The sequence below is a fragment of the Aulonocara stuartgranti genome (assembly GCF_965226115.1).
Source record: "Aulonocara stuartgranti genome assembly, chromosome: 11".
Classification (NCBI taxonomy): domain Eukaryota; kingdom Metazoa; phylum Chordata; class Actinopteri; order Cichliformes; family Cichlidae; genus Aulonocara; species Aulonocara stuartgranti.
In genome coordinates this window covers 23,476,253-23,488,761 of record NC_138947.1, presented here as the reverse complement: position 1 = coordinate 23,488,761, position 12,509 = coordinate 23,476,253, and the positions used below count along the sequence as shown (strand labels likewise).

At 39.5% G+C, this 12,509-nt stretch overlaps 1 protein-coding gene across 6 annotated transcripts in view; it reads right to left on the bottom strand.

Annotated features, from left to right (window-relative positions):
* The window catches only part of cdkal1 (CDK5 regulatory subunit associated protein 1-like 1), a 273,992-nt gene that overhangs the window by 163,172 nt on the left and 98,311 nt on the right, over positions 1–12,509 (bottom strand). For all 6 annotated transcript variants that reach the window (XM_082550969.1, XM_082550971.1, XM_082550966.1 and 3 more), the window contains one exon: positions 2,083–2,186. In XM_082550969.1, coding sequence (XP_082407095.1) covers positions 2,083–2,186 — 104 coding nt within the window. The remainder of the gene's footprint in view (positions 1–2,082; positions 2,187–12,509) is intronic.

Genomic DNA, 12,509 nt, shown 5'->3' with positions numbered 1-12,509 from the left:
TTATACACGGGATTATTACTTGTACATGTTGATGGCTTCTTGGCAGAGTGTACAGGAGTGTGCCTCCATATAAGTTGAATTCCTACAATCCCTTTCATGGACACACAGAGAAATGCAAACTTACACCAAAGGTAGGACGATAAAAATTGAGTGACTACAGTTTATATTTAAATTTAAGATTCAACTTGGAATGAGCATTGCTCGTGACACACACAAGCCTATTAAGGTTATCCATTGTAGTGCATGAGGCCCTGTAATTAGGAGTGAAAGATGTATATACTGATTTATGTATTTACTGTTGGTAGTTAGCAATGAAAGCTAAACCTGTTTTTAAATCTATGCATGTGTCTTCCCAAAGCCTGAGTATACCCCGTCTTTCTAACGGGCAGGTGCGTTTCTTCCTCCTGATTTCACCCAAATCATACGACCATGATCGTAAAAACATACAAATACACACCAAGGTTCAAGCAGCTGGTGAGTTTGTCCTTGACTGCCCACCCTGTGGCAGTGGCATGGATGCAGCTGTTTTAGAGGGTTCAGGATGGGATTTTAAAAGCCGTGTCCTTGTCAAGGGTGGACTCTTGGTTTATGTTTGGGGGGGTTTTTGGAGGAGAGGGAGGGTTAATTACCCTAATATCGAAGGTTGTGTAAAGACCAGCACTCACATTGCATTGAAAGTTCCAGGCTCGTTGTTTATGTCAATTAAAGTATTCTATTAGCTGTGCAGGAGCAATTAGCACACAAGGATATTTTCTTTTGGGAAGTAATACAACAGACACCAGCGTTATCCAATCAGTTCTGAGCAAATTATATAACACACCTGGCACAATGCAGTACAGAATTTATTCATCTCTTTCTCATGCAAGCATCGCAACAGGCATCCCTGCTGCGATGCTTGCACTCGGATGGAAAACTGTGGCGCAAACGTAACGCAAAACAACTTTTTAATGATTTAATAATGATTTTCATGACACTTAGCATTATCAGTAGTACATTTGGGAGCCAGGATCAACCTGAACGAGTAAATCCTAAGAGTCCAGAACACAACAGCCTGGCAAGTCCTGTTAGTGGGAAGTTCTTACGGCAGTGGGGTGAAGAACAGCATAATAAGAAGTTTCAATACTTTGCGAGAGGTTTTATATATTTAATTTTATCTGTAGGTATGAGGCTAGAACGCTGTTATAAAAGAGAAAGGAAGAAATGTACCTTTGTCCCTTTTGAACTTAGCATGTTTTTGTGATTACTGTGAAATAAGTAAAGTTAATGGCAGAACAAATGGATTTTTGTCATCATTTTTCATGTCTTTGGCAGGAAGATTTTGTGCATTAATACTTAGTTTTACAGCAAAGTTTGAAACACAATGAGCTCATGGATAAATGCTGGTGTTAAAGGGATAACAGAGAGTGACCCTAGCTAGTTTAAACAAATGAAAAACAGGCCTTTTTAATAGACAGTTGGCTTTTTAAAATGCATATCATAAAATGGATGATAGCGCCTCGATAATTAAGTTAGCCACTTGTGTCATGAGTGCGTAGACTTGCCCTTGACTGACCTGCCTGGGGCTCTAACAGAGGCATGGCCTGCTGTGCAGTTAGGGATTCTGGGAGTGTGCTCTTAAGGAACAGATGCCAGCGCACAACAGCTGTTCCTTTGGCATCAAACTAGAGCCAAATGGCTGGAGCCTCCACCCAAGAACAAAAACATCAACATGTGTTACTAAAACCTCTCCCTCTTAATAAGACACACACACACACACACACACACACACACACACACACACACACACACACACAGGAGTACGCTGAATCAGAACTTAAGTGTCTCCACAACCACAGAGACACCGACACAACCTTTTATACTCAATTCGAGCACAGTCAGGGTCAAAATCCACCAACATAAAGGAGAAAAGGAAGTGGGAGCGCTGGATTTATAACCCAAGGCAAAACAAGAATGTGTCACATAATTTTTTTTATCTCAGTTATCTTATTCTAAACCAAAACTGTAACTGAAATTGAAATTCCAATAATTGCACAGCCCTGTGTAGTGATAGTGTGTGTCTGTCTACAGAGAAAAGGTACTCACCCTGAAAAGACTGCCTTGCTCTCTCCACTAGCTCCTCTATGGGATAACTGGCCAAGTCTCCTCTTGCATGCTTCGTCTTGCAGTAGGTACACGCATTCAGACACCTACACCGACAGAAAGACACAAAAGAAAATGTAAAAAGAGAAAGATCGAGCAAACCTTCACTTTTGACTTTATTGAAGAAAACATGTTTTTTGCTTTGGGGGCTTGTGTTTCAATCTTTTTGTGCTCCATTTATATCATACGGCACAAATCTAATAATATATTAAACATCAAATGAAAGCAGCTGGTTGTATTCACCAATGCCATTGGAAATGGATGTCAACTTAAATGAACTATACTCAGCTCAAAATGTGAAGGTGGAATATATAAATGAACAGAGACTTTTAACCTCCTAGGACCTGCCGTCCACATATGTGGACATCACATTTTGGGTTATTTACACCAAAATACTCAATTTTGCTCTACAAGGGCCTGATATCCACTTACGAGGACATTATACTGCTACGGTTCTATCAAAATTTTAAATGAATATCCTCATTTGTGGCTCTCATTTTTCTTAAAAACAAAAATAAGGTAAAAAAAAAAAAAAATCTGGTAATTCTTTGTTTTTACATTCATCAGGCCCCAATATGCCCAAATATCAAAGAGAAATTAAAAATGCATGTCGTGGAAGAGTTCGGGTCTTAGGAGGTTAAAAGGAAAGTAATGAAGCTTGCCCTGTCAATTAAGGAAAAGCACTAAAAGACAGGGGAGAGTAAAAACTGTTCTCTCTTTCATAAACTATTTCAAAGGATTAGAAGTGACCATGGACAGCTGTCTCAAAGACAAACAGTGGAAACGCTAGAGTCGCCGCATTGTTTTGTTCAAGAAAAAGGAGAGGCTTGATTCAAATTGACTGTGAAAGGAAGGGAAAGGAGAATGAAGCAGAACAGAAAAATGAGAACAAAAATAAAACTGCCTCACACTAAACCCCTGAGTATGGCAGGGTGTAAACTCCGGGAGAGTGCTTGGTTGGGAAGATCAACCAAACCACACTCTATTAAAACCATCTGATGAATTTGGATTCATTTTCAGACCTCGAATTTGTCATTGTAGTTTGAAAAGTACAACCTGGCATTAAAAAAAAGTTTGTGCGATGTGTTAGCATCCTGAACTGCAAATCAATTACATCCTATATTAAACTGAAAATGGTAAAACACACACACACACACACGCACACCGACAGTATTACAAAAATAACTGTCTCGTTCAGGTGCATTTTATGGATTTAACATCTTTTCCAGCCAACTGTTGTTGGCATGGAATTTCTGAGGTTACGTGAGCATATGACATCTTTGTATTTTCTATTTTCCATCTAATTTTATTTCTATGCATTTTTCTTTTTCTGGCTTTTTTTCCCCTCGTTGGTTCCATTAGTTGCAAGTACATGTTATTGGGTCAGTCTGAATAAAACGCTGTGGCATCTCATTAGCAAAATACTGCAAAGTAATTGGGGGTAAAGACCCAAACAAACTCAATTATAGCTAATAATGGGCCAGTACTTCTGAAAACCTGACTGTCCATTAGCACAGTACTACTAATGGAGGCTTCTAACCTTGGGAATACATTGGGTACAACTTTGTTGCTAAAGCTGATCATGGTAAAATAAAACAATGCTTGGGATTTGTTATATATGCATCCTAAAAGCAGCTCAGTTCTGGTTCGCTCAAAGAAGGAAGCAAGAAGAATGAGTTGAGTAAAGTTTGAATTATCTGACTGTTTTGCTTCGCTTAATGCGCCTTATAATCCGATGTGCCTTATGGTCCAAAAACAAAAACAGTAAGCATAAACTGCATCCTTGACATTCACGGAAAAATAACATTGATCCCCAGAAACCTGAAGCACAAAGGACAAAATTTGTGGGCCAAAAAGTACTGCCTCACAAAAGACACCACTAATCACACTATGATATTACTCCATATATAAAACAATATTGTGCTCAAGAATGACCATGTTTTTCAATTAGTAGGATGGTGGATTCGTTAATCCTGATAGTTTCCACTATCCAGTGAGTAATGTTGTGAAGCATCTCGCAGGTGGAAGCTGGGATCATCTGTAATATGGTAACATTTTTTTATATAATCGATATACAAGAAGTGATATATAAATATGTTCCGTAGAGGAAAGTTCAGCTGTTCTTCCTCTGATGGTTCATAGTTAAATACTGGATCACATTTAAACCAGTGATAAAAAAAAAAAAAAAAAGGTTAATCACAGTCTATCTACAGAGCAGATACACTACAACTTTACACAAATTCTTTGTCAAAAATAAGTAACACGCAATAACCTAAAGATGACAAAAAAAGAGGTCATTCTGTTACGGCACAAACAGCTACATTATACATGTCGATCCACTTGTTCCACTGCATTTGTTGGACCATCTAACACCTCGCACACTAAAATGCTGCAATCCCTCTCTTATAATCGTTCTGACATTCATTTAAAATAGCAGAAGAATTTTCAATGACACAAATCACCACAACGGTAAAAGAAAACCGAGCTATCCATCCATCCATCTCTCCTTCTCAGAGTATTGCTTCGCTGAGGGCACTAAAGATGGCAGCTAGGTCACAGGACCTTGCTGTGGAGAAAACACAGACAGATGGGACCCCGTGTGCGTGCACACACACCGACACACACACACACACACACACACACACACACCACCAGGGGGTCAATCCATCTTAATGTGATCAGGCCCAGCTGAATGGATCACACCAACATTAATCTCAAGAGACAGTCAGTGGCCTGCTTGTGTGTCTGTGTGTATTTGCATCAGTAACGTGCAATGTGTGTGCGTTCGTATGGCTGTGTTCAAGTGTGCTGCTGTTGCTGAACATTTGTCCAGTATCACAACAATGCATTAGCGGTTTCGACTTCTCCATTAGCCAGGACGGTCTGTGACAACTAGACCAACGCTGAGCGCAAGAGGAGCCTGTGTCCCTCCCTCGCTGTGGCAGGCACATGCACGCCTTTACTTTGTATTAAAGTTGCGATGGATGATAAATTATTTGAAATAATACAACAATTTTAAAGCTGCTTTTACCATTCAGGAAAACTAAGCAGCTGCAGTGACGTAAAGACGCACTTTGATAGTTAAATCCAAATATTTCTTGGCCTACTTTATATCTGTCCTTGCTCCCTCTTCTGTTTTGTCCCAGTTAATTAAACCACAGAGGTAGCTGTTGTACCTGACAACAGTGTAGTTCATCAATGTGTTACAATGAGAAAGGTTACCTCCCCAATGTGCGTGTGTGCGCGCGTGAGATGAAGACGGAGAGATTGTGTGGTTGCAGCCTTGAAAAGGTAACAAAGGGAGGAAAACCCTGAGGTTCCTCTATACATTTGTAAGCCTGCCTCAATACACACACACACACACGCACACAAACAAAGTACAGTTCCCTTCGGGAAGGATCCCTTGTGCTGCATATTAAGAACAAGAAAATAATTTCTCAGTGATAAGTATTTAGAATCTAGACATTAATTAGAAAGCTACACATTAATTAGAAAACAGCCATCGGTGTGTATTAGTGTTCGTCGGGGCTCGTATTGTGCCAGCTTCAAAACGCAATTATGAAAACAAAGCTTAAACTGCGAGGGGAAGTCTGAGCGCCATGCAAATTGTAAAGCAAGATTAGTCATTGCGCTTATTGTCGAGACGGGGAGACGCTGAAGTGGGTATATTAGCAAACAAAATCTCCAAACTGCTGTTATATGGCTGAACAATGCCTCGAGCCTGTGAGTTTGCTGTTAGTGTCATCTCAAAGTCAAAGTGGAGGTGGCGAAATAATATGGAGTCAAGGAACAAAGACTGCTGACACAATGACGTTAAGACCTATTAGGAGCAATGAATAGAGGGGTTATTAGTAATTCAGAAAAAGATTGGCAGTTAAAACCCATTTCAAGTTGCATGGGAACTGCACACACACCGATGATCTTGTGTAAGTCATAAAAAAGGCAATATTCATCACATCAAATATTATTAGGAGCTCTAATCATAAGGGTTTGGGATTAAGCGGCGCTTGTGGCGCTTAGTCAATGGGGGTTAAGTGGAGTTGCGAGGGTGGGTTTGAAACGACACAGAGATTTTACTTCATTTTTCAAAAGTGTAAATTTGTGCGAACACTTTTCTACGGTGGCTCGCTGACTTGTGACGATTGGTTAACACTCTGAAGCTGTGTGTTAGGTAAAAAAAAAAGAAGTTTTTGCACCAATATTTCACATGAGGATTGGTTGTTTTTGCGTATTTGTGTGTGCATGGATTTCAGTGAGCTTCCTTTCATCTACGAGTGTGTGCTCTAATGCAGCTGGGCCCTGTTTCTCTCTGTGTTCAATCCAGCCTTTGTTCATGACCTCTCGAGTTCTCTTATCGAGTCTCATGTTCCCCGTGTTAAATACTGAAAGAGCTCTGTGTGCATTTTCGAAAATGTGTCACATGTTGACCCCGCGTTTCTGAAACTACTACAGCAGCTTTGCTTGTTGTTTTGACTGAAAAAAGTCAGCGTGAGTATGTGTGTGAGAGCGTGTGCGCTTGTGTGTGAAACCACATCTCCACGTCCACGTAGTGGCTGTGTTTTCCCAACTTCTTGTTTTGTCTGTAGTCTGACCTCGAGACGGTGTTTGTGCTAAAGTCAATCAGCCTATTGTTGCTGGAAAAGAATGGTGGGATATTTGTTTATTTTGGAACTCACTGATAAAGTGTCACGTGAAGATATGCTATGAGGTTAGGCCTACAATCAGGCTGACTGAGTCAGGTAATCGGCTCACTTCTCTGGCTTACTAACCACTTTGCACTCTAACTTACTTGATTTTTAAGTCCCCTTTTTGCTGATGATCTGAATGCTGAGCTGACTCACACAGTAGGTAGATTCAGAGGTCAAAAGGATCTGCACACAGTAATAACCGTCAACTGACAGCTTGTTTTGCTGACTTACTACTTCATGCAAGTCACTAGACAAAACAGTGGTTGGAGACCGCAGGTCGCCTGAACTGATTGTGACCGTTTGCAATGAACTTGTGATCTTGTTGCTTGAAGTTGATGAGCAGGTCTGCAACCACTTGCAAACAGCTGCCATCTTCAAAGCAAGTTTGATGTGTCAAGGTGATAAAACGGCAAGACTGAGCCAGTCTGCTGTCAGTCTGCAAAAGAACTGCATCAAGTTGGCAATTACATGTAATGTGTGTGTGTTAATATGGTATAAGTTGTCCACATATACATAAATTTAAAGTAAACAACAATTCACATTAACTACTTACATTTAGAGTTCAGCTAGAACCTCAGATTTGAAACAGAAATTCCTCCACAAACCTATTATTATATTGGAATAAAACCAGAATAGAACCAGATGACAACCAGTTTGGTTGAGTTCCCTGTTGCAGAGAGATGCACTGCAGATTGACTAAAACAAGTTGGCAACGTCTCTAACTACACATTAGAGAGAAATTATTTTCAAATGCAGTCAGTGTGCAACAGAATTTTTACTCCATTCTTACTGAATTATCAAGGAGTGACTAGTCAAATGCCTTAAAGTGGACCTATTATGCTCTACCATGTATATAGTGTGATACAGTGGTGGTTACTCACATAAAACATGGCTAAAGCTTTTTTCTTCCTCTTGGCTCTGTATGACGTCACTAAAAGTCGATATCTGCTTTAAGCAGATGAACCGAGGGGCTTCAACAAAGCCCAGTCTAAGATAAATAAGGGTCATTTTAAACCGTAAATCATGCAAAGCTACTCTAATCAAATCCACAAATAAAAATATGCAGCTGGAAATGTGCATAACAGGTCCACTTTAAAGCTGTTGTCATTTTACATCTAGCAGAATCTTTGCATATATTAGAGGATGTAAAGGAATTATTGAGACCTTTTAAAATGTTTTGGGTTTTTTCTCAATTAAGAGTTTTCAAAAGGTTCCTAAACATTTTATTACAAACGTAACCACTCTCTTCTTAAACTCCATTCCTCTAAAGCAACAAAACAAAATGACTGGACTGGACTGCATGTGTCTGCACCACTACAGATAATGTAGTGGAAATCACCTCATTACTCGGCTGGTGTTTCTTATTGACAAAAAGTTGCTGCTTGAGTCACAAATCTTCTCTAAAATAGTCACTCGTGTGTGTGGTCTGGGTGTTGCTCAGATTGTAGGGATGTAAATTTGTTTACACCGTCACAGTATGTCAATGTGTTTTCCTTAGGAGGATAAAAAAAAAGCTCCTGTAATGTCTGTCATCAAATTTTTAGGTGAAGACATGTTGTTAAGGTTGAAGTAAGCTTAAGTTTTGACATGTAGTAGTTATGGTTAAAGCTCCAGAACATTTCGAACTGAACGTAATGTCCCCTGAAATCATGGACACACTAATAAACTACTGTGTGTATGTGTGTGCACGAGTGTGTGTGTGTGTGTGTAAATTGTGTTTGCCTGTGACACACTGGGACTAATTCAGTTACTCAGGGGTTCTGTAGCATAATACCTTGTAATGACACACAATCTCATTTTGTCCAAGGAGACACATCAATCTTTTGGATTTACTGTGGGGAGCACAGTCTGTCCTGGTGAGCGAGTGTGGAGAATAGTGTACGGAGTGTGTGCGTGTTTGTCCTGAGCATATATTTGTGTGTTTGTGTGTTAAGCAGTGGGAAAGAGGGAAATGGAATAAAGTGTTCAGACCACTGGAGCTGAAAACTACCCATACATTGGATTGATAAACAGCAGGAGAGGCCACTGTGGTACACAGCTAGAAGAGGTGTGCACATATGTCTGTGTGTGAGTGTGTGTGCCTGTCTGCATATAGTCGTGTGTGTGTGTGTGTGTGTGTGTGTGTGTGTGTGTGTGTGTGTGTGTGTCAAGAATGAAATAGAAAAAGAAAATGAGAATTCTGTTGTGGAGGTGTATGTGCGTGTGTGTCTTGTGCTGAAGTGCAAAATCAAAATGAGATTGTGTGTATATTGGGCATCCATGCGTCTCTGCGACTGTTCACACATATGTACGTGAGAAGAAAACCTTTTGTAAACACCCTTCATTCTGCTGTAATTCCACTTTTCTGAAGCACATCAGCACATTTTCTCCATCTTTTGTTGCTGCTTGACATGATGCATTTTCACTTCTGCTCTTTCAAGAGAAAAACAACACAGAAAAGAAAAGATGAGATCATTGACCAACGGCAAACAAAATGAAAATGCAGTCAAGCGGCGCGGTCCAACGGGATTCTGTTGTACGACGTGGAAGAGATATGGACCGATATCATGCAGAATGACTGTGGATATTAGAATCTGAAGTTAGAGAAAATATACCTGCTTTGATTATTAGGTAAAAAAAATGATGTATAGGAGAAGGAAAAAGAGACGTTGATCTCGAGTCCCATTGACTTCCATGCTGTTGCTATGAAACTGAAATTACAAAACATAAGTCTTTTTAAGTTATCGAATAACTTTGCTAATGAGTTTGCATCTCTCCATCTTTTCTTCTTGTGTGACACTCCCCTTTAAAGCAGATACTTTTCTATAACACCAACACCTGTATTCCTTTTGTAACATTAGCATTCTTAAGTGCCTATAGGGAACAAATAAATACAAAAAAACATTTAATAAAAATAATAATGTTTGCCTTATGCCGGATGCCCCACCTGATCCAACCCCACAGGGATTCGTGTCTTCTCCCAGGATCGCACCAGGAATCTTTCGATTATGCTATTCCCAAGTGACACCCTCTATAAAGTGCGCACTCAATGAGTTTTGCTCTGACTTTTTACCTTGCTTAGTCAAGGAATGTGCCATATAAATACATAAATCAATCATAATGACATTGATTGATCTGCAAAGAGAAACGGTTAAGAGGACTAAGAAAAGAATCCAAGCACGGAGGAAGCTCTGAAAGTGAAACACGCCAATCACATACCGATGACTGTCATTTCTTTTCTTGGAATAGGACCAGCATGATTATTCAAAGTCAAAATTAGAAAAGCGAACTGAGAACTAAGAGTTAAAAATACACATAAGCACAAAAGCTGTTTTTTTGCGTTGTTTTTCAGAGGACCGATCACAGCGACACACTACTGATGGCGAAATTTAATGACAGAAATGATCATTTTGAGCAGACTGGAATTAAAATGATTACTGAAGACGAATTTAAAAGTAATCCTATCAGACATAGAGGCTAATATAACTTCTAAATATGAAAAAAAGGGCTTTCTCCAAATTTTGTGATGTTATTTGCTTGACACTTTAATATTTACTGGGGAGGCAATATTCTTAATACTGAAATATTAAGACGGGCAGCACATGCTCAAAAACTTTTGCACAAATTTCACTGAAGCTAGGGCTGTGCGATATGACCAAAATCTCATATCCCGATATAAGAATTCTATCATCCGATAACGATATAAATCACAAAAATGTAACATTTTCTGTAAATTCTGTGAATCTCGGGCAGCTTGACTTGCAGGAAGTGGTTCCAGCTGGGCGTCATGTAGCTGGAGTCGAGTGTTTTAACAGATGCATGAAACGATACATTTTTAGACATAAGTTGTAACAGCCGCCGTTTCTTTTTGAGTATTTATTACACGGCGTGCTGCGGGGAAAAGCCTGTTCTAACGTTTGAGTCTAAGGTTTATTTTTTAGCACCTGACGGCTCTTTTTTGCTTCTCATCCGTAGATACTCTGCATCCTCTTTCACGTGATTCAGTTTATTTTGAAAAGTCTCAACAGGATCTTGAGCTTTATTGTGAAAGGTTTGTGGAAAATAAACAAGCGGACACGCAATGGTTTTACCGTCGTTGTTGCTAACGACAACGCATAAAAACAGGCGCTTGTCCGTCTGTAGTGTGGTTATATTACATATAAGAGAAAGAGAGAACTTTAAGAAATGAATATAGCCACTACAGTGACCATCAAAACCATGAAAAAATATTGCCGTAAACAGTTCATTTTGCGACACAACAAAACAAACGATAGCGTAAAATGAAACGATAGACGTTTTTATATCGTCATCCGATATATATCGTTATATCGAACAGCCCTAACTGAAACAACATTGAGACACAAGCAAACAAATTAAACTACAGAATAAAATTCACATCGCTTTCTGTTTAAATAAGAAACACCTGCCATCCAGCACCTGTATGCAGCTTTTTTGTTTCAAGTAGCGTGCATTGTTTGTTGTTGCTAGCTGACATGCATGAGTTCAGAACTGGCCAGTGGACCATCTCAATCCAGCCTCCAATATCCTCCAACCTTAACAAACCTTCCAAAGATAAAATAAAAAACTACACTTAAATCAAGTCTCCACCTGCAGCAGCTTCTGTTAGGGTGGCCTTCCAACTCGCACACAGCAGATCAAGGACTACGATACCCAGGTGCTCTTAAAAACGGCAGGGTCTGAGTGTGACAAACTGTGGGATGAAAGCATCTGAGGACTGCCTGTAGTTTCTTCCCTTGTTTAGTTTTGACTAAAGCATTTAGACCTTCATTCTGATCCGTCCTTGTTACTCAGGGATACGTAATGTCAAAAAAACAGGAGTCATAAAGTGATGTTGTATCTGCAGCTTAACATCTGAGTCCTAACCCTGCTCTAAGGCTAATTGATTTTCTGTGCACCAAGACATTAGTGACCCCAAATTTACCCCACTCTCAGCTGGCTAAAGTGTTGTGCAATACACCTTAGACACAATGGTTAACACAAATCTACGTGAAGGTCAGCACTAAAGTTGATAAGGCCTATTATTCCACTGTGTCGGCTCGGAGAGGGGACACAAATCACAGGAAACAAGGAGGCTAACACATAGGGGGCCTCCCGGATAACACAAATATGTTCACAATGCACTCATACATACATTTTTTTACATGCTCATCTGGCTTTGTTTACATTGTGTCTGTGTGCATAGCGTAGGTGTATTTTGCTACACTGATTGTGGTTGACTATATAAATACATAAATGAAAACAGCAGATAACAAAATAGAAAAAATAAACTGTTTTTTTCTTGAGATTATTAAAGCCAAATACAAATAAAGCATCTAAAACCGTCACGTGAAACGTTTTAATCATCCATTCAAATCCCTAACAATGGATTCATGCGATATTCAACACAGTAATGGGAAGATAAATTAGCTTTCTGTTAAGTAGATAAGAACATTACTATTAATGTCACGAGGTGAAAAGAAGAAAAAAGAGAGAGAAATCAGGGACAGGATAGAAAACCGTGAACAAAGGAGAGAGAATAAATTGGTGTACAAGTTCCAAGGTTATCCATTATAGTCCCTGGACTGAGAAGAGCAGCAGCTACAAGAGGAAGAAATGTTTACTCTCCTGTAACAAAAACGAAGAGCACTGAAATTTATCATGCACTCAATTTTCTGATCCTCCGATCTATTTGAAACCTATTGT